The sequence below is a fragment of the Crinia signifera genome, chromosome 2 (genome assembly GCF_055691185.1).
Source record: "Crinia signifera chromosome 2, ASM5569118v1, whole genome shotgun sequence".
Taxonomy (NCBI): Eukaryota; Metazoa; Chordata; class Amphibia; order Anura; family Myobatrachidae; genus Crinia; species Crinia signifera.
In genome coordinates, this window is record NC_139218.1 from 54,867,439 (window position 1) to 54,890,105 (window position 22,667).

The 22,667-nt window shown below is 47.2% G+C and overlaps 1 protein-coding gene across 3 annotated transcripts in view; it reads left to right on the top strand.

Annotated features, from left to right (window-relative positions):
* Nucleotides 1-426: 426 nt before the first annotated feature.
* Nucleotides 427-22,667, top strand: part of DPH1 (diphthamide biosynthesis 1) — a 254,708-nt gene continuing 232,467 nt past the window's right edge. Inside the window, exon 1 of one of the 3 annotated variants that reach the window (XM_083172139.1) lies at nucleotides 427-615. In XM_083172139.1, the coding sequence (XP_083028265.1) occupies nucleotides 456-615 (160 nt within the window). In that variant the 5' untranslated portion in view covers nucleotides 427-455. The other 2 variants (XM_083172141.1, XM_083172140.1) reach the window with 2 other exon arrangements.

Sequence of the window (22,667 nt, forward strand, 5' to 3'; positions counted from 1 at the left end):
AGAGTGCTTAAATTTTTTTTGAGGTTGGCTACAGTTAAAATGTAATGAAATATATAAATAACAATGTATATACATATATGATTACATTAAAATAGGGGGACCCAAAAATGTTGTGCCTAGGGGCGGCCTGACCCCTAAATTCGCCCCTGCCTAAGGCGTTAAGTTATTTACTACTTGTGAACAGATATTTCACCAGAAACTATTACATTTGAGCCATTCAAATTGTTTTAATAAAACTATATCTATAAACGGCACACACAAAAATATAATATCATAATCATGTCAGGACAGGTCCATTCAACCCCGGGTTAATTTAAGAGTTTGGTAAGGTTGCGTGTCCCGCTATAATCGGCACAGCCACAGACTAGAGACACTTCACGCTGCACAGTGCAGCGGTTTTTTCCCATCGATTACTCTGCGCGCAGCCCTGCTGTAAGTCTCTGGGATCGGTTCATATGGTCTTTTTAGACACACGTGGGTCTCCAGCTGCTAATATGGCGGAAGTGTCAGTGCTAGGAGCACCGGCTGTTATGGGTACGGGGACCGATCCGAGCACAGAAGAGGGGGATCGAACGGGACCCGTCCCCGGAGCAGTGACAGCGGCAGTAAAAGCAGGTGGGAAATCTGCTAGTCACTTACATTGTGTGTGTGCGCTGATTCAACCATAACATATGCAGCCCGCCTCAAGAGAGCATCTATGACATATCACCCTCCATCTGCTGGTATTGTGCAGCTTTGCCATGTGAGTAATAACACTCCGGCTTTGACATTCGCAGGTGGCCTACACATAAACCGTAGGAAGACCCTGGCGGTGATGCAGCGTGTGTGGTTTCTTAATAAATTGTTGGCTCATGTCGGCGTCTGTGGCATTTAAAGAAAACGTTTGGGAAACGTTTATTGGAACTGATACCCGGGTAGTGATGCTGAGGGGGCCCTGCGACCAGTCCCAGGTCTTCTTTAGCTGTCTAAACCGTGCTGTGAAAAAAATAGAAGTTCTACCACATCCATAGAAAACTATAAAAGCAGTCACTGCACCTTTCTGTTGTATAACACCATTTTTCTTTTGCGGGCACAGTATTTCAGCACCAGGCGCCTCTGTACCTTGTCATATCTATCAAGTTTGTTTGCTTTACTTTTGTGTGTGATTAATCTGCCATCCGTGTCTGGTTAATGTTGCAGTTTGTAGCAGTAGTCCGTGCACACTATTTGAGACTCTGCATGTTGTGATGTCTGGTTGCTGCTGGTCAAGGGGCGGAGTCATCGTTTGTGTGTGTGTGTATGGCATGAGAGCAGCATGTCAGCCATGGCATATAGAACAAGGAAAGACTCGACCCATGTCTGATTCCCCTTTTCACACCAGAAAATGCAGGGAGTTACCTTGGGAATTCAGTCCAGGAATCATGCAGGGACATTCACGGGTAGGCCTCTTTCACACCAGCCTAGTCCCTGCATTTTCTGATGTGTGGGAGGTGGGATGATGCTGGCGTAGTCGGCCTGGGATTGGCCAAGTGTGAGGAAGGATACAGCGCAGCAATGTAGTTGCTTGGAAGGGTTAGGGCAGCATAAAAAACGCCCGGGTGCGGATGGCAGTCTACCGTGTCCGGGAAGTGCTGAGTGAGTGGACAAGGGTGGCAGAATTTGAAAATTCAAAAGATAGGCTGGTTGCTGATTGCGCTCTTGAATGTTCAAATTCTGTCGCCCCTGTCCGCAGTGACAGCTCACTCAGCACTTCCCGGACACTGCGGACTGCTGTGCTGGATCCTCCGCTTGTGGGACACAGGAGCTCCACAACCACACTCCTCCAGCTAAACAGAGCCTGGCCCCACCCCAGTCATTCTAGGCATGGCGTGTTACAGCCAATCACCATGCCACTGACCCAGTTCCCCTGAATGATGGGCGGACGCTTCAACAGGAAGCCAGGTAAGTTTCTTTCACATCGGCCAGTACCCTGGCTAGCAGGGTTGAAATCCTGGCACATTGGTCCCGGTATTTTGGCCCTGGAGCCTTTCACACCAGAGTGAGTCCCGGGGCGAACCCATGAATTTTGGCTGGTATGAAAGGAGTTGACCCAGTAATTTCCTGAGTCTGAGGTGTAGTGTGAAAGGGGGTTTACAGTATTTGAGGAATTACCAGGTTATGCCTATAAAAATGAGGCTGAAGTTGGCTTGTTATTCGTGATCCAGCTTCTTATTCAGAAAATGTTAATATTAAAAAGCTGCCCCTTTTGTCAAGCCATGTTCTGTTCTGGGTACACTGAATCAGACTCTAGTACATGTGTCAAATTTAAAATAAATTGGTGCAGTTTTGATGCATCCGATGACAAAATTTACATATTTGAACAAATAAGATGCTACAATGTGCTGCAATCTTATTAGGGCTAGGTGTCAGAACACATCTGTAATTTTTTTTTTATTTTTTTTTGTGTGTGTATTAAATTGTTTATGGTTTTGCAGAATGCTGAATGTTCATTTAGAGACCAAAAATCTCTATTTACTCCATACCCATAAAAAGTAGGCAACTATGAGTACCTGCTAAAAGGCTTCACCTAGGGCAGTGGTTCCCAACCCTGGTCCTCAGGACTCCCCCCAACAGTGCACGTTTCCCAGGTCTCCACACAGAATCACAGGTGAAATAATTAGCTCCACCTGTGGATCTTTTAAAATGTGCCTGAATAATCTGTGCACCTGCTGGGTGACCTAGAAAACATGTACTGTTGGGGGTACTTGAGGACCAGGGTTGGGAACCACTGACCTAGGGTAACATTCACATAAATTAACTGTACAATAATTGGGACGTTTCAAGCATCTTGTCATGGTAAATTTTGTACAACAATTCCTGAATTCCATGGGGGAGAATTCAGTTGCTTTTCCTTGCAGCTACCACTAGATGGCACCTAACGGAGCAATTCAATTGCTGCTCCATTCAGGTGTTCATAGCTGTGGAAGGGCTCCTTGCTAATGTCAAAAGGATCACTGCAGCAATCTGAAAAAAGCAATGGGTACTGGTATCACACCGGTTTCCATCCATTAATGCATTACACACCACACCACCATGATCTGAGATCTTATTGTGAAGGAGCCCACACACTAAAAAGATCACTCCTGGCCAATTGGGACATGAAAGGTGAACCGTGTAATAACTAAACTGCGCTCCTGAAAATAAAAATACCTTAATTATAGTTGGTCATTGATTGTGAAACTTTTTTTTTTTTTTTTGGCTTTTGTCTCTCTCTTTGAAATGAGTCTTGTAACATAAAGTGTGCTATTTTTAGTCCAATAAGACAAGTGCAATTACGGTATCTGACTTCTGCGCTCATGGCCACCGGCTGCAGAAAATAACTCGTATCTTGCTTGCCACTAATTTATTTGGCCTTCAAGTTCCCCCCTCCGTAGTTTTAACATTACTATAATAATAATAATAATAATGATATTTCCTCTACCTCCCCATGGCAGCCAACCTCCGGGGTTCTCTCCCTATAGGTAGATATCTGGAAAGGAATAAAAAAGACACCTCCCCTATATAAGGACTGCCCCTTCCTAGGCTCAGTGTCTTTTTTTTCCTTTCCAGAGTAGATGAGGTGCTTACCCTGAGGCTGGCTGCTGCCTTCTCCGCTGCCCAGTGCAGTTGGGGTTTAGGCTGGGAACTAATAAGGAGCTTCTCCCGCCATCTAGTGTGGTGGGGAGATTGCAATATAAGCGTCCTGCTGCCTGGTGCAGTTAGGTCCCTTACCCCGGGTTCAGGAGTCGCAGAAGGAGACTGAAGGTCGGATGGCCGGGCGGATGTAGCGGCAGTCAGGCGCTGTGCATCGGTGCCGGCCGCGTCATCAAGGGAGACGGCCGCGTCACAGGACGCTGTGGCCTTAGACGGCGCCAGAGAAGCCTGCTCGCGGTGGGGGACGCGGGGCGCGTCACCAGAGAGGGCGCGTCGCCGGCGCGTCACCTCCCATCAGCAGGCGCGACGCCGCACAGCGCGACGCGTCACGGGCGCGCGGCAGGATGGGGGATTAACCCCTGGGAATAACAGACGCGAGTCGCGTCATAAGCAAGCGCCATTTAAGCGCTACACACGCGCAGGACGGCGCCATTGTTGTTTCCAACGCCGGCAATAGGAGGAGAACCCGGGGACTGTGATTACATCGCCACTGCTTCTCCAGAGGGCAGCTGCAGGAGGCTATTTTTTGAGTGAAGGTAAGACCCTAGGCTTGGCCAGGGCTGTTTATATGCCTGCATATTATGTTTACTGATTGGTATCCTTGTGCAGATACTTTCAGACACTCTCTATACTATGGAGGATGAAAGAAAGCAGCCTGCAAAGTCAGGGTAAGCAGGAAAGGCAGTTTATTTATTTATTTATTTATTTATTTATTTTATCCATGGATTGTTGTGGTAGCCAGGCATTTATAATGTGTGTACTTCGGCAGGTCCGAAGCAAGCAAAGAAAAAGCTGAAGGAAAGGCCAAGCATAAAAAGATGCATCTGGCCAAGTGTACACTCTGTGACAAGACACTTCCTGACAAATGTGCAGGGTCTATTTGTGATAATTGCAAAGGATCTCAGATACTGGCACCTTCACAAATGACGGAGCTGGTTGCAAAACTTAGAACAGCATTGGCAGATACCTTCGTGACAAAGGAGTATCTGGCAAAGATGTCGTCTAAAAGGCCTAGGGAGGCTGACTCTGCTAATTCAGAGGACTCAGAAGAAGGCCCTGCACTTGAGATAGAGGAGGAAGTTGAGGAAGGAGAAGTAATGCAGGAAAAAGCAGAATTAGAGTTTAATCTGGACTTGCTGGATAACTTGCTTACTCTGGTGAACAAGTCTCTTAATATAGACGTGGCACAAGAGGAAGGCAAGTTACAAGATTTGCTCTTCAGAGACAAAAAGAAAAAGCCTAAGACCTTCCCGCTGTCCTTGACACTCAAAGAGGTAGTAGAGGACGAATGGGCACACCCGGATAAAAAGGTGGCGGTACCACTAAGGGTTAATAAAATGTACCCTTTTGAGCCTCAGGAAGTTAAGACGTGGGAGGAACCGCCTAAAGTGGACGCGGCTATCGCACGTATATCGAGGAAAACGACGCTGCCTTTGGAGGACGCCAATATATTCAAGGACTCCATGGAGCGTAAAATGGAGATGGGGTTGCGTAAGCAACATGTTACATCTGGAGCGGCGATCAAAGCGTCATCTGCGATCGCAATTACTTCTAGAGTGCTCAGGTCGTGGTGCCAGGACCTAGAGTCAGATATGATCAATGGCATTAAAAGGGCAGACCTGCTAAAGATCGTACAGAATATGCAGGTAGCCATAGAGTTTGTGTGCGACGCCTCTCTGGATGCAGTCAGGCTGGCAGCAAGAGTCAACGCCAACGCAGCAGTAGTGAGAAGGGCTCTGTGGCTGAAACCGTGGGCAGCCGATGCCCAATCAAAGAACAAACTCGTATCCCTACCATTTCAGGGAGAGTATTTATTCGGAAAAAAGCTGGACGACATCATTACGAAGGTGTCAGGTGGAAAGTCAGTGTGGCTTCCACAGGACAGGGGCGCAAAGAAGCCCTTCAACAAATCTCAGAGGTTCCAGCAATCAGAATTCAGAGAAGCGAGAACTTATAGGCCAGGAAGAAATTATAGAAGGCCGTGGTTTGGAAATCGGAGCTCCTTTCGAGGGCAAAGGAACAAGGAAGGAAGGTTCTCGTTCAGGCAGTCATCTCAATGACGCCAGGGACAGGGTCGGGGGCAGGCTGTTAGAGTACAAACAGGCCTGGCTCCGATCTACAGAAGACCGGTGGGTACAAGAAGTGGTATCCACCGGGTACAAAATAGAATTCATTATGACGCCCGGAAACTGGATGGAGGAATCCCCTGTGCCAAGATGCCCGAAAGAAAAGGAGGCACTAATGAACAGCTTGCAGACCATGATCTCACAGGGTGTAGTAGTCATAGTACCCAAGGATCAAGAAGGCCAAGGCTGGCACTCCAGATTTTTCGTAGTAAAAAAGGCATCAGGGGGTTTCAGGACCATTCTAGATTTGAGAAGACTCAATACATATGTCAAGACACAGAGCTTCAAAATGGAGTCGATAAGATCTATCCTCCCAGACATCAAACAAGGGTCTTTCTTGACAACAATAGACTTAAAAGACGCTTACTTACATATTCCCATATGTCAACAGCACCAAAAATACCTAAGGTTCAGAATCAAAGGAATTACCTACCAATTTACGGCTCTGCCGTTCGGCTTATCCACATCCCCAAGAACATTCACAAAGGTTCTGGTGGTGCTTATAGCAAACCTGAGGAAAGAGGGGGTGACAATATGGCCATATTTGGACGACCTACTGATTATGGCAAAGACAGAAGGAATGTCGAGAGCTCATACAGAGAAGGTGATGGAGTATCTAAAGCACCACGGATGGCTTATAAACAAGGAAAAAAGTCACTTGGAGCCGACAAGAGCGGCAAAGTATCTGGGTGTGGTGATAGATACAGAAGCCATGAGGGTCAGGTTGACACCAGAAAGGCAGAAAAGATTAAGATTAGAAGTAGTCAAGCTTCTGAGGAAAAGGCTAGTGTGCGCAGGAGACTGTCTAAAGGTTTTAGGCCTCATGTCGGCAGCGCTAGACACTATCAGATGGGCCCGATTTCATACAAGAAACCTACAAGGGTGCTTTCTATCCCAATGGGACGGCGACGGGAAGAATCCCAGTCAAAGGATCTCCTTGTCAAAGCAAGCGAAAGAAGACCTAAGGTGGTGGATGGACATAAACAGGTTGAGACAAGGAAGATCATTCGCAAAAAGGGAGCAGATAGTAGTCACCACCGACGCCAGTCAGTCGGGATGGGGAGCCGTGTGCGGCAAAAGAACAGCACAAGGTCAATGGAGACAAGCCGAGTCAAGAGCACACTCAAATGTAAGAGAGATGAGGGCAGTGCTTATGGCATGCCGGGCATTTCAGGTACAACTGTGGCAAAAGGAAGTCGTAATCAGATCAGACAACAGAGCAGTAGTGTCATATGTGAACCGCCAAGGCGGCACAAGGAGCCGAGAGCTGATGAAGGAAACGGCTTACATACTCCAGTGGGCAGAAGGGCACGTCCAAAGCATGTCGGCAGTGTTCATCGCAGGGAAGGAGAACCAGCGAGCAGATGCCCTAAGCAGGTGGACAATAAAACCAGGGGAGTGGGAATTGTCCCCACAAATATTCGACATGCTGACATGCCACTGGGGAGTCCAGAAGGTGGATCTAATGGCCACCAAGTACAACGCAAAGGCCAAAAAATTCATATCAAGGCACTGGGAACAAGGGGCATGGCAGGCGGATTCCCTGACCGCCAGTTGGGGAACAGGCCTGGCATACGTCTTTCCCCCATTTCCAGTGATTCCGAGACTGTTGAACAAAATCCAACAGGAACGGATGACGGTCATAGCAATCCTGCCATACTGGCCGAGGCGAGCCTGGTTTGCCAAAGTGGTCAGAATGGCGGTGGATGCTCCCTGGGAGCTACCGGACATAGAAGACCTGATACGACAGGGGCCACACGTACAGAGGCAGCCCGACCACTGGAAGCTGACGGCGTGGCTGCTGAGACAAGAAACTTGGTAGCAAAGGGGTTTTCCAGAAGGGTCGTGGATACCCTGTTGAAGGCTAGAAAACACACTACGTCTAAAACGTATTACCGGATATGGAAGGCATATACAGAGCTCTGCAGAAGGGAAGGTAAAGACCATAAGCTGGTCACTTCAGTGCTGGACTTTCTGCAGAGAGGGTTAGAAAGAAACCTTTCAGTGAGCTCTTTGAAGGTGCAAGTGGCGGCCCTAGGAGATATGATGGATATCAGGCTGGCAGATAACAAGTATGTCCAGAGGTTTCTACAAGCCACGAAGAGAATAAGGCCTTCTTTTCGCAGACCCATGGCACCATGGGACCTGAACATGGTCCTAAATGTACTGACAGAAGAACCATTTGAGCCGTTGGAGCAGGTGCCCATCAGAATGTTATCGCTGAAAGTAGCATTCTTGGTGGCAATAACATCCGCAAGGCGAGTGTCAGAGTTGCAGGCTCTTTGGGTTGAGGAGCCATTTCTGAATGTGTTCGACGACAAAGTGGTTCTAAGGACGAACCCTAACTTCTTGCCAAAGGTAGTATCACGATTCCACGTGAATCAGGAGATAGTACTACCTACCTTCTGTAACAAGCCGGTGAACGAAAAGGAGGAGAGATTGCATAAATTAGACGTCAAACGGGCGATACTGACCTACCTGAAGAGGGTGGAATCATGGAGGAAGACTAAGAGTCTCTTTGTGCTATCAGAAGGGAAAAACAAGGGCTTGGGAGCCACCAAGACAACTATAGCCAGGTGGATCAAGTCTTGCATAGCAGAGGCATACAGGATCAAAGAAATAGATCCACCGGAAGGCATCAAGGCGCACTCTACAAGGGCAGTAGCGGCGTCATGGGCAGAAAGGGGCGCGGCCTCAATGGAAGAACTGTGCAAAGCGGCATGTTGGGCTTCAGCACACACCTTCACCAAACACTACAGAGTGGATGTAGGGTCATCAAGTGATGCAAAGTTTGGGAGGAAGGTCCTTAGCGCAGTGGCGCTATGAAAAAAGAAAAGAAAGTTAACAACAAGGAGGAGGAGGTGAAGAGAACCTTGTATCCTTTTCCTTTTTTCTTTCTCTCGTTTGGTATCCTACTTATTGGTTGGATTTATATTTATGTATATACTGTACTGAATAGTAACTTTAAGTTGAAACCCGCCCAGTGAGGTAACTGCTAGGGTATTACCCAGAGGTTGGCTGCCATGGGGAGGTAGAGGAAAGTACGGATTATTACCTGTTAGTACGATTTCCTCTACTCCTCCATGGCAGCATTATTCCCGCCCTTTAGTAACTGAAAAAAAAATGAATTATATATATGTTATGTTTAAGCTGTATAATTTAAAAGACACTGAGCCTAGGAAGGGGCAGTCCTTATATAGGGAAGGTGTCTTTTTTATTCCTTTCCAGATATCTACCTATAGGGAGAGAACCCCGGAGGTTGGCTGCCATGGAGGAGTAGAGGAAATCGTACTAACAGGTAATAATCCGTACTTTATATAGCACTTTTCTCCCAATAGGACTCAAAGTGCTTCACACATTGTCTTTACAGCTCGAAATACAAAACAAGCTTAACAGTAGATGTCAGAGAAATGCTTGAGTAAATAAGTATGTCTTTAGTCTATTTTTAAAGGATTCTATAGTGGGCGCTTCTCGCACTGTACGAGGAAGAGAGTTCCACAGAGTTGGAGCAGCAAAGTTGAAAGCTCGACCCCCAGATGAATTCAGGGAGATTCTGGGTACTGTTAGTAGTCCTTCTTCAGTGGATCGTAGTAATCGAGTAGGACAGTAAGGGATCAGCAGCTGTTGCAGGTACCTTGGGCCCTGGTCATGTAGGGCCTTGAAAGTGAGTAAGCCAATCTTGAAAACGATTCGCCATTTTACAGGTAGCCAGTGAAGGGCGTAGAGAATGGGAGTTATGTGGCAGGAGCGGGGCTGGTTAGTTAATAGTCTGGCGGCTGCATTTTGTACCAGCTGCAAGCGGTGCAATTCTTTTGCTGGAAGACCCAGGTAGAGAGCATTGCAGTAGTCTAGTCGTGATGATATAAATGCATGTATGACTTTAGGAAGGTCTTCTGAGGGAATTAAATGCTTGATTCTGGCTATGTTTCTCAGATGAAAGAATGAGGATTTGATTGTGGCTGACACCTGATGTTTAAGATGTCAGGCCATTATCCAGGACAACACCAAGATTCCGCACATGATCAGAGTTTTTTAGTGCTGTGCCCCCCAGCTTAAGACCTGTCAGTTGGCTATGCTGCCGTCTTGTCCTGTGATTTATCATCAGGACTTCTGTTTTATCTGGGTTCAGTCTCAGCCAACTGGCACTCATCCACTCCTGGAGCTCAGCTAGGCAGCCATTTAAGGTTGTTATTGTGTTATCGGTGCCTGGAGCAAAGGACAGGTACAGTTGGGTATCATCTGCATAGCAGTGGTAGACCAGGCCGTGACGTCTGATTATGTCACCAAGTGGAAGCATGTATACTGCAAAAAGCATGGGAGATAGTATAGAGCCCTGTGGGACACCACAAGACAACGGCACTGGTGGTGAAGAGTATACTCCTGATGCAACTCTCTGTGACCTGCCAGCGAGAAATGATTTGAACCAGCTAAGGACTGTGCCACCCAGGCCACAGAAATTCTTCAGGCGCTCAATTAGAATCCCATGGTCAATGGTGTCAAATGCTGCAGAGAGGTCCAGAAGGATTAGGATTGAACAGTCTCCTCTATCCCTTGCATTTAGAAGATCATTGAGCACACATACCAGAGCTGTTTCTGTGCTATGTCTTCTCCTGAATCCTGACTGGAATGGATCATAAATGTCATGGGTTAACAGGTGGGTCTCTAGTTGAGTTGCAACCACTTTCTCAATAACCTTTCCTAGAAAAGGAAGATTTGATACTGGCCTGTAGTTGGTCATGCAGTCAGGGTCTAAATTAGATTTTTTAAGAAGTGGTCTGACTATTGCTTCCTTTAGTGGTTCGGGAAAAACGCCTGTCTGCAAAGAGCATTGAACTATTTTTGCAAATGCAGGGCCGATTATTTCCATACACCCTAAAAGAAGCTTGGATGGGGCAGGGTCCAGATCACAGGAGGAGGGACGCAACAGTCTGGAAATTCCAGAAATGTATTGTACATCCACTTGGTCAAAGATGTCCCATGAAGGCAAGTGTCTTAAACTGGTAGGCTTGGTCTGTTGAAACTCCTTTGGTGTCACTGTGGGGATTCCAGCCCAGATGATAGATACTTTATCTGCAAAGAATTTAGCGAACTCATTGCATCTTGACTGCGAGAGGGTTACATCAGGCTGCAGGCATGCTGGTTTGCAAAGCATCTCCACTGTACGGAAAAGCTGAGCGGGCCTATTTTTTGCTGTCATGATCTCATTTGAAAGGAACACTGTTTTCTTGCGGGTGATTGTTGATTGGTATATTCCAATATGTTTGATTAGATTTAATTTATCCTCTGCCAGGTTTGTCTTCCTCCATCGTCTTTCAAGTATACGACCCCTTTTCTTGAGATCACGAATACTGTTGTCAAACCAGGGAGCTTGATGGTGTGGTTTGCAGGGTCGAATACGCAATGGGGCTATAGTATCCAGTGCCTCTGTCACAGCCCTGTTATAAAAATGGACTAGGGAACATAGATCTTTGCAGGTCCCCATCACTGCTGAGAGGTTCAAGTTAGCTGCCATGGCCTGAGGAGTCCTAGCCCTCCTTGGGCGATATTTGGTCAATTCCATGGGCACAGATCTATTTTGAGGGGTTGCGACTGAGAACCATATTGAGTGGTGGTCTGACCATGTGACTGGGTTTATCTTTAGGTCAGATACTTCTAGTCCAATCTGGAAGACAAGATCAAGAGTGTGGCCACTTTTATGTGTAGCAGAGGGGATGACTTGAGTGAGCTAATTAATTCATATAAACTTCAGTAAATACTACAGGTTGGCTATCCCTTATCCAAAATGCTCGGGGCCAGAAGAATTTTGGATAACTGATTATTCCGTATTTCAGAATATTTTTATATTTCAATGATGTATCTTGCATTTATGTTGTACAAACACATGAAATACACACATATATATTTGTGCATGAAACAAGGTTTTAAAACATGAAACGATGTGTCTGTACTATCTCAGACACTGAATTTGAATGCCAAGCAATCATTGTCTTGCACATATTTAGTGCCAGTTACATAGCGTGTCCCCAGTAGTGCCAGTTACATAGCGTGTCCCCAGTAGTGCCAGTTACATAGCGTGTCCCCAGTAGTGCCAGTTACATAGCGTGTCCCCAGTAGTGCCATGTACATAGCGTGTCCCCAGTAGTGCCATGTACATAGCGTGTCCCCAGTAGTGCCAGTTACATAGCGTGTCCCCAGTAGTGCCAGTTACATAGCGTGTCCCCAGTAGTGCCAGTTACATAGCGTGTCCCCAGTAGTGCCAGTTACATAGCGTGTCCCCAGTAGTGCCAGTTACATAGCGTGTCCCCAGTAGTGCCCGTTACATAGCGTGTCCCCAGTAGGTTTTTAGGAGAAAAAAAATAATTTTCTGCAATGTATGGTTTTCGGAATAATTTGGATAAGGGATACTCAACCTGTAAACCGTTTGGCTTTATAATACTTTTGTTTATGATCTTTTACAGTTGAAGCCATAACTGAGCGTATAGAAAGGCCACGCGCGCGCGTGTGTGTGTGTGAAAATGCTGAAGACCTTTAGAAATGGGTGCAATACGGCTGATGTGCTGATATTACGCATGATTCTGGTTCACTCACAAAGCACATTTGGTTTGCTAATGGACAAAACCATGTGCACTGCAGGTGGGGCAGACGTAACATGTGCAGAGAGAGTTAGTTAGATTTGGGTGAGTTTATTTTGTTTCTATGCTGACTGCTTTATTTTTACACTGCGATATAGATATCAGTTTAAAATACAAACCCCACCCACCTGCAGTGCACATGGTGTTGTCCATTAGCAAACCAAATGTGCTTTGTGAGATGAGCCTGAATCAGGCCTAATGTCTGTCTGAGAGGCTCCTTGCTTTAAATATTTCTGGCACATACCTCCAGAGCTATTGCTCTTCCTAATTAAGTTGTCCTTCCTACAAGTAAGCCTCTGTATACAAGCTTTAGTCTGGGTATAAAGTATTTAAATGCTGCCGAATTCCCTTGCAGACTGGGGAAAAAATGGCTTGCTATTATTTTCTTTCCTGGCGCCTGTTCATCATCTTGAAATAAAGATTCCGGACTTCCCTTTAAACACCATTGGGCTCTGCTCTTTTATTATACAGTCAATGTTTTTTTTTTTTTTTTATTGATATACTTGTCTCATAAAAGAATACTTGGCAATATATACATATCCGTTTGGACAGTCTAGAGGATAGAACAGAAATTAATTCAACTGGCCTCTTGTACTTTTGGCCCATGTCTTATAAGGGATGCTATGATGGCTTTGTTTGATGCTGCCGGCCTCATTCACAGTTGAACAATGCTCTGTCTGTGTATGAATCTTGCTTTCTGTTAGACTGCGCACACGTTGAGGCCTGTATACACAAATTAAAGGGCAGTTAAGTTGGATAGATCTCGATACGATCTTATTTTGCGTCTGGGGGGGTGGAGTTACCATGCAGCAATTGGGCATTCTCACATAGAAGTGTTCTGTGGGCTTGCTGATGGAAATGCACCGTATGATACCATGCAGAACCCTTTCCCCAGCGTCTTGATGCAGCTGGGTAGTCTCGCATAGTTATGACCGATGCTGAAATTCAAGATGCCACATCATTGCATTTTTCCACTGAAAGTGGTGCTTTCACTCTGAGTGTTTTCACTACAGTGCATGTAGCTGTGGGTTATGTTTATTATTTTGTCCAACATCTGTATTGCAGTATATGTCTGCGATGCAGAATATTTCCATGCGTTAGTTTATTATCACAGACCCTCTGTGCTATGCCAAATCGGTGGATTCACAATGAGATTTCCCTGGCATTTTTGGTACTGTGCTTGCCCAGGGTTATTTTAACAAAAAAAAAAAAAAATCATCAAGGTTGTTGAGTCCTGTTGGAGAAAGTGCGCTATATAAATTAAACTTACTTGTGGGGGGGGGGGTTTGGGGGTGTCATCAGCAGCCCTAATCCCCAGCTTTTGCGTCGTTGACGCCATGGTCCGGATGTGCTGCATCTAATAAAACTCAGATTGTTTCCTGCATTTTATAATTTCACTAACGTCCTTTATGGGATACTGGGAATGGTCTTAAGACATTGGGTATTAGAGGGTATCCGCAGGAGACAGGCACATCTATATCTTTGAAGCTGGGTGTACTGGCTCCTCCCCTCTGATTCCCCACCCAGGAACCAGTTTAGAAAAATGTGCCCTCAGGAGAGGATGCACACGGCTGGAGCTCCAGAGAGTTTGTCTTCAGTTTTATTTCTTTTATTATTTTGGGGTTACTGTGTTGGACTTCACAGTATCCCTGCTTCGAGGGAGTCAGTTGAGGAGGGTTCAGCTGCAGGCCTCTTAAGGTACCGAGCTGTCCCTGCTGCAGGACCACTGTCCTGAGAGGGTGTTTGTACTCACGGGCATTGCGCTGCAGTGATACTCACCCCCAGCATGCCGCACACTCCTGACACAGTCCGAAGACGTCTGTGGTGAGTAAAAACCGGGGTCCCCACAGTGGGGTACCCCGGCTCATCGTGCGGCAAGATGGCGGCGGCGGTAGACGCGGTACCCTGCACAGGGGCTGCGCAGACCCCCCGTCACAGACTGGCTGCGGGTGACAGTCCCTGGGCTACCAGGGCAGATCCCACCATAAAACGCTGTTCAGTGTAAAGGGCGCCATTAAAACTGACAGCCAGCGCCAGTATAAAGATCAGTGAAGCCCCTGCGCCATCACAGGGGGCGGGGCTTCAGCGGAGCGAGGCCAGAGCTCTGAGCGCGCATACACTACTTCCTGCTTCTCCCTGGGCGCCATTACTGCCTCCAGAACACTCCTCAGCGGTGAGGTGTTGGACAGAGGAAATCTGCAGAAAACAGCAAGTGTATTTAGCGCTAAGATCGCTTAATTGATCACACTGTTCTGTGTTTATGCGTGTTACCAACTCCTAAATAGGAGTTCAGGTTGTACAGGGTGTGCTGGTCTCCTCAGTGTAATCTGAGCGCTCCCCCACGTGCTTGTTAAGCTACACACTTCCAGTGATAGAGCTCACACATATATAGCTGCTATACACTGCACATTGATTATATATATATTTTATTTCATTGTGATTGTGGTGTGTTTGTGGAAAAAGGTTACTTATTCCTTCAACATGGTGAGGAAGTTAACCTGTCTCATTTGCAGCAGCAAGTTTGTGCCTAAGTCCACCTCACAGATTACCTGTGAGGAATGCATGTCCACTGAAACGAGTGGGGCAGGGGTTTCACCCCAGATCAGTGGTACTCCTCAATCAGACTCACAAGAGCCTGAGTGGGCGGCAGGCATTAAAACCATGCTGCAGGCAGTGTCAACTCAATTGGCTGCAAATACAGTGCAGACCAAACAGGTGCAGCAGGACTTAACAGTTCTAGCCGCACGGGTGGACAATATGAATACCACCACGGGCCAGTCACGGAAGCGTGCTGCGACCGCCATGTTGCCTGATTCAGATGATGATCTGCAAGCGGGTGACAACACAGATGATAATGTGGACGACGGGGCTCTGATCCCTGATTCACAGTCATCTCTTAGAGGCCCAGAACCTCTTATTACAGCAATAAGAGAAGTGTTAGACCTTCCCTTAGCAGACATGCAGGAAGGTGACCCGTTTTTTGGGTCTCAAAGGAAACAGCAAATTGTTTATCCTGAACAAGTTGACCTTGATGAGCCGTTTAAGGAGGCTTGGAAACAACCTGAAAAACGTTTCCAACTGTCTAAAAGGTTTAAGTCCAACTTTCCCTTTGATCCCGCCACTAGAGCGGTGTGGGAAGAGCCTCCGGTTGTGGATGCATCAGTGTCCAGACTGTCCAAGAAGGTGGTTCTCCCCGTTCCAGGGGCAGCAACACTAAAGGATAGTACAGACAAAAAACTGGATACTACCCTTAAGTCCATGTACACAGCGAGTGGGGCATCTCAGAGACCTGTCCTCGCCAGTTGTTGGATGGCAAAGTCCATTTATACATGGGCGTCTCAAATCCAGGAAGGCATGCTGGCCGATATGTCACTGGCGCAAGTCGGAGAGAGACTTCGCCATATCCAGGATACTGCAAAGATCCTGTGTGACACTCAAAAGGAGCTTGGAGCTATAAATGCTCGCTCTTCCGCAATGGCGGTTTCGGGCCGCAGGGCCCTCTGGTTAAGACAATGGGTAGCTGATCCAGAGTCCAAACGTAGTGTGGAAAGTTTGCCTTTTAAGGGAGAAAAGTTATTTGGTAGCGAACTTGACGACCTTATATCCAAGGCTACAGCCGGCAAGTCGACTTTTCTGCCGACGGCTTCCACTCACGTTAAACGTCCCTTTCAGGGCCATACGTCCCAGTCCTTTCAGGTTTCTCAGTCCTTTCGGCCTTCCAGGCCCAGGCAGAGGGCGAGAGGCTCCAGCTCGGCCGCCAGAGGGGGCCGCGGTAGGTTCAGAAAACCCGCCAGCACAGGATCTCAGGATCGTGCCACTAATGCCTCCGCCTCTAAGCCTGCAGCATGACTCGGGTTCCGACCCTGGAGTCACTTGCGAGGTGGGGGGTCGCCTGTCAGCTTTCAGCCAAGTATGGTCAGTCTCTCACCTGGATTCCTGGGTGAGAGATCTTATTACCAACGGCTACAGGTTGGAATTCGAAAAGCCTCCCCCTCACAGGTTCTTCAAATCAGGTCTGCCGGCCCTACAGGCAGATCGAGTGAACCTGCAGCAGGCAATACAACGCCTGCTGACGTCACAGGTTATCACACCTGTCCCTTTGGAGGAACAAGGAAGGGGTTACTACTCCAATCTGTTCCTCGTGCCGAAGCCGGACGGCTCGGTATGCCCCATTTTAAATTTAAAGTCACTAAACCCTTTTTTAAGGGTTTACAAATTCAAGATGGAGTCCCTCCGGGCAGTAATAGCAAGCCTGGAGGAGGGAGAGTTCTTAGCATCGCTGGATGTGAAGGACGCCTACCTCCACATACCAATTTGGGGTCCACATCAGGCTTTCCTGAGGTTTGCGCTGAAAGATCTGCACTTTCAATTCAGAGCGCTGCCATTCGGCCTGTCATAAGCGCCGCGTGTGTTCACGAAGGTGATGGCAGAAATGATGGTACTGCTCAGGAGGTCGGGTGTCAACATTATCCCCTACCTGGACGACTTGCTGATCAAAGCAAGGTCGGAACAGGTCCTGCTGCAGGATATAGCAAAAACCAGACAGGTTTTATCCGAGCATGGGTGGATCCTAAATATCCCCAAGTCCTCCCTGACGCCGTCGCGTCGTATCCTCTTTCTGGGAATGTTCCTGGACACAGAGTTGAAAAGGATTTTCCTCCCTCGGGAGAAGATGGAAGTCATACAATCCCTGGTGATGGTGATTTTGGCAAAGCCTCAGGTGTCGGTTCACCAATGCATCCAGCTATTGGGCAGGATGGTGGCCACCTTCGAGGCCATTCAGTTCGGACGCTTTCACACCAGGGTGTTCCAACTGGATCTGTTGGCAAAATGGTCGGGCTCCCATCTCCTGATGTACAAGAGGATTTCTCTGTCGCATCAGTCCCGGCAGTCCCTTCTATGGTGGACTCAGGAGTCGAACCTGCTTGCAGGTCGGAGATTTGGCATCCAGGATTGGGTGCGACTCACGACAGATGCGAGTCTGCAGGGATGGGGTGCTGTGACCATGGACAGAACCTTTCAAGGTCAGTGGACTCGGTGGGAAGCGAGACTCCACATCAATATCCTGGGAGCTGAGAGCTGTATACTATGCAGTGTTACAGGCCCAGGATCTCCTCCAAGGTCGGGCGCTCCAGATACAGTCCGACAATGCCACAACTGTGGCCTACATAAATCGCCAGGGAGGCACGAAAAGCAGGACTTGCATGAAGGAAGCTTCCAAGATCCTGGCTTGGGCGGAAATGTACGTGGTGGCTCTGTCGGCCATCTTTATCCCGGGCGTGGACAATTGGGAGGCAGACTTTCTGAGCCGTCACGCCCTCCACCCCGGGGAATGGAGCCTGCATTCACAGGTTTTTGCAGCAATTGTGGACCGTTGGGGCCAGCCATCGATAGATCTGATGGCATCCCGGTTAAACCACAAGGTCCCCAGGTACTGCACACGGACCAGGGATCCCTGCGCAGTGGCGATAGACGCCCTGACAATTCCATGGGTGTTTCCCTTGGTGTACCTGTTTCCACCCATACCACTGCTGACAAGGGTGCTAAAAAGGGTTCGAAGTCAGGGAGTGGAAGCCATTCTGGTAGCCCCGGACTGGCCAAGAAGGGCTTGGTTCGCGGATCTACAGAGCCTGCTGATCGAAGATCCTTGGCCCCTTCCTCTAAGGAGAGATCTACTCACACAGGGCCCGTGCGTCTTCCAAGATTTAGGGCGGCTACGTTTGTCGGCATGGAGGCTGAGCGGCAAATCTTAGCTCAGAAAGGTCTGCACTCATCAGTTATCACCACGATGATTCAGGCCAGAAAGCCGGTAACAAACACCCACTACTACAAGATCTGGAGAAAGTACGTGGGTTGGTGTGAGGAGCAGAAGGTTCCCCCAGCAAAGTTTAACCTGAACAGGTTATTGTGCTTCCTACAAGCGGGATTGGATTTGGGTCTCCGTCTGGGCTCACTAAAGGTCCAGATTTCGGCCCTGTCCATTTTCTTCCAAAGAAAATTGGCTGTCATCCCGGAAGTACAAACATTCCTTCAGGGAGTGCTTCACATCCAGCCTCCCTTTGTACCTCCTACACCTCCTTGGAGTTTGGACGTCGTCCTAAACTTCCTTCAATCCTCCTGGTTTGAACCTTTGGAGTCGATAGAAATGCGGTATATCACCTGGAAGGCGGTGGTCCTTTTGGCCCTAGCCTCGGCTAGGAGAGTGTCTGAATTGGGAGCTCTTTCCTGTAAGAGTCCCTATCTAATTTTTCACTCAGACAGAGCGGAGTTGAGAACAAACCCGCGATTTCTCCCTAAGGTGATTTCTTCCTTTCACCTTAATCAGCCAATTGTAGTCCCGTCTGCGTCTAGTTCACCGGATATTCCGGTATCTCTGGATGTGGTGCGTGTCTTGCGTGTGTATGTCCAAAGGACATCAAGAATCAGGAAGACAGATTGTCTATTCATCCTGTATGACGCACAAAAGAAGGGACACCCTGCATCTAAGCAATCCATTGCTAGATGGATTAGGACTACAATCCAACAAGCCTATGTGACGGCAGGCATGCCGACACCTCCTGTTTTAAAGGCTCATTCCACCAGATCGGTGGGCGCATCCTGGGCGGCTGCTCGGGGTGTGTCAGCTCTGCAGCTCTGTAGAGCTGCTACATGGTCGGGGCAACACACCTTTGTAAAATTTTACAAGTTTGATGCCTTGGCCAAAGAGGATACCCAGTTTGGGCAGGCAGTACTGCAGCAGTCTCCGCACGTACCCTCCCTTTCTGGAAGCTTTGGGACATCCCCAATGTCTTAAGACCATTCCCAGTATCCCATAAAGGACGTTAGTGAAAATAGGAATTTAATACCTACCGGTAATTCCTTTTCACTAGGGAGGCCAATCCCGGGGCATTTTTTCAATCCCGGGATTCGGGATTGAAAAATGCTCGATCCCGGGAATCCCGGGATTGGCCTCCCTAATAAAAAAAAAAATGACCTGCCCCCCCCCCAAATATCAATATAAATGCCCTCTTATTCGCCCCGCCTGCCTGCCCGCCACTCTTCCCCATCCCCCTGCCCTGCACTGTCACTTACAGAGGTATGGTGACAGGCAGCAGCAGGAGCGATGTCCGTCCGTCCATCCATGCAGCGCGGCCGGGCGGGCGGCTGAGCGACTGTGCTTGTGCTGAAGTGCACTGACAGGCATGGCGGCGGACGGGCTTCGCAGCGTGGCGTGATGTCAGGGGTCACGCTGCGCAGCCTGGGTGCCGTCATGACACTGACAGCAGAGCGGACCAATCAGCCACCGGGGGGTACGCAGCAGACAGCCGGGCAGCATCTGAGCCATTCTAAAGTGCTCAGCGCTGCCCGGCTTTGGAAAAAAAAAGTACATTTAGCACTGGGATACTAATCCCGAAATCCCGGGATTGAAAGCTTCAATCCCGGGATTCAAATCCCGCCGATTTTAGGCCTAAATCCCGGGATCCCGCTGATCCCGATCCCGGGATTGGCCTCCCTACTTTTCACGTAGTCCTTATGGGATACTGGGCGCCCGCCCTGTGCGGGGGTCTGGCTGCAGCTTATTCTGCTGGTTAAAGTTCAGAAGTTCACTTTATTGTCTTCTGGTTCTAAGGTCTAGTTCAGTGACCTTTTGTTAAAGAAAATCCACCCAGTTGGTGGTATTATAGTAGTTTATTATTTTGATGAATGCGGGTGTGCTGGCATAAATCTCACCACACAATTCACACTTATGTTTACATTGGTGACATATAAGTTATTCCTCTCATATGTGCATTCTCCTTCGGGCACAGTTTTTCCATTAACTGGTTCCTGGGTGGGGAATCAGAGGGGAGGAGCCAGTACACCCAGCTTCAAAGATATAGATGTGCCTGTCTCCTGCGGATACCCTCTAATACCCAATGTCTTAAGACCATTCCCAGTATCCCATAAGGACTACGTGAAAAGGAATTACCGGTAGGTATTAAATTCCTATTTTTCCTTTACCTAGTTTCTGGACGTGGTTAAATGTTCCAGTTTCCAAGCTGCAGCTAATAAATCTGGATTCAGTTGCCTGCTTTTGCTACATGTAGACAGTTCATAATCAAGGTTGAAAGAAAGACGTTAGTCCATCGATTTCATCCTATTTGACTTGTAACTACTGACTTGAGCAAGTCCTATCTATTGCCCCTTTCAGACCGCACTTTTTACCCAGTATTTTGCAGGTTTTATTACCATTTCAAACTGGTAATATGTGCAGTCTGAAAGGTGCAGAGTGAATTTACCGGTTCTATAAAACCTGTTTTTTTTTTTTTTTTTTTTTTTCTAAACGGTAATAAAGCAGTGTTTTACCCCTTTCAGACCCAGGTTTTCTTTCATCCACTGTTTTCTATGGGTTTAAACGGGTTCAATGTTGTGAAGTGACAAACTACATTGAAATACCGTTTAAAGATATGTGGTGTGAAAGGGGTTTTATCTGTCTGACCAGTTTCTAGAAACGTTTAAAAATACCTGGTCCATGCCGTTTTTGCAGTGTGAAAGCAGCATAATAATAAGTGAGTGGCCAAAAATGTATCCAGTTTTGATTTTAATTAAGAGTAGTTGCTGTAATCACCCCCACAGACAATGAGTTCCAGAATTTTTTACTTTAGTAAGTTTGAGGAGTAAACTTTAAAAAATAAAATAAAATACTGCAGGAGGGCACTGATAAATGTATTCTTAGGGGGGAAAAAAAGAACAAATGTATAAAGGAAACCTATGTGGCTTAACAGCAAAGTCAAATTTAAAATAGCTAAACAAAGGAGGGCATTCAAAATGTTTAAACAAGATGGGATACCCAAATTATTTGCCGCATATAAAAAATGTAACAAGAAATGTAAAGATACAATCAAGATGGCTTAATTAGAGACTGTACGTAAAATAGCCGCAGATAGCATATCTAATACCTAAAAATTCTACAGTTCTATAAATGGAAACGGTTAAGGAAGGAAAATATTGTCCCACTAAAAAATAAGCCGGGTACCCTGGTAATAGAAGGAAAAGAGAAAGCAAAATTATTCAATACATTTTTTTGCTTCGGTATTTACAAGGGAACAATCTTCAAAGATCTCCCACAGATTAAATGTTTGGCTCTTGATTGCTCCCAAACTGTATGTTTGAGTGGGGAAATAGTCAAAAATAGTTTACAAAACCCAAATAGTAACAAATCTCCTGCCCCAGACGAAATACACCCTAGGATACAAAAATAATTGAGTTCTGCCATAGCACTACCATTATATCTGATATTCGAGGAATCCATAAACTCGAGGACGGTACCAAGGGACTGTCACATAGCTAAATTAATACCAGTATTGAAGAAAGGTAGCAAAACTAACCCTAAAAAATTCTTGATCGGTCAGCCTTGCATCCATTGTAGGGAAAATATTAGAAGGAATAATAAAGGTCCATACAAACTTGATGATTTTTGAGGTTTTTTTTTTTCTTCAGTTGAAAATCGACCAGTTTGTATATATGCCCCGGGCTGAAAGATTAGCCACTTTCAGCCCGGCGGACCGCCCCGCTGCCTCCCCTTGCTCCCCTCGTCTGTCATACTCGCCCAGCTGGTCTGCACCGCCCCGCTCATCAGTTCAGGATACTGCGCATTTGCACAGTTGGTCCTGCACCCTCGCATGCAGTGCCCCTATGCATCTGCCTGATAGGCAGTGGTGTTGTGGGAAGGGGGCGGCGACCAAGTACATTTCACGAAAAATCGGCATGTCACCTCCATTTTGGAGGAGAGCCAAAGTCTGTGTCTGCGCCTGGTGACGCAGATCTGCTGCCGTGGAGCATATATGGAAATGTGAAGGTTACTGAGATGACTATTGGGCACGAAGTGTGATCGGATGAATGCGTCTTGAGCGGGCAGGAGACCTCAATTTACACAAGACGCTGTCTGCTGTGTTATACAGTTGGTATGGCACAGACTCTTCCTTGCTGCTGTGCAATACTGTACACTTCTAAATCAGGCCGGTGGTCAAAAGAGATGACCAAGAGCCCACATGAGAAATGTTTGGTTCTCTCTGGGGTCCCTTAAATAAATGTCACAAAGCAGCAATGACCCGTAATACCAGGTTCACATACTGTATAAAGTAAACTGACTGCATACAGTGGATGAAACCATTTTGTGTCCGAATATCTTTTATTCTATCAAAGAACATCATAGGAACATTGGGAGTGTGAGCGGGTTCTTTATTCTCCAAAGGTTGCAGTCTTTTTAACCCACATTTATGTCTTATGAAGCCATCCA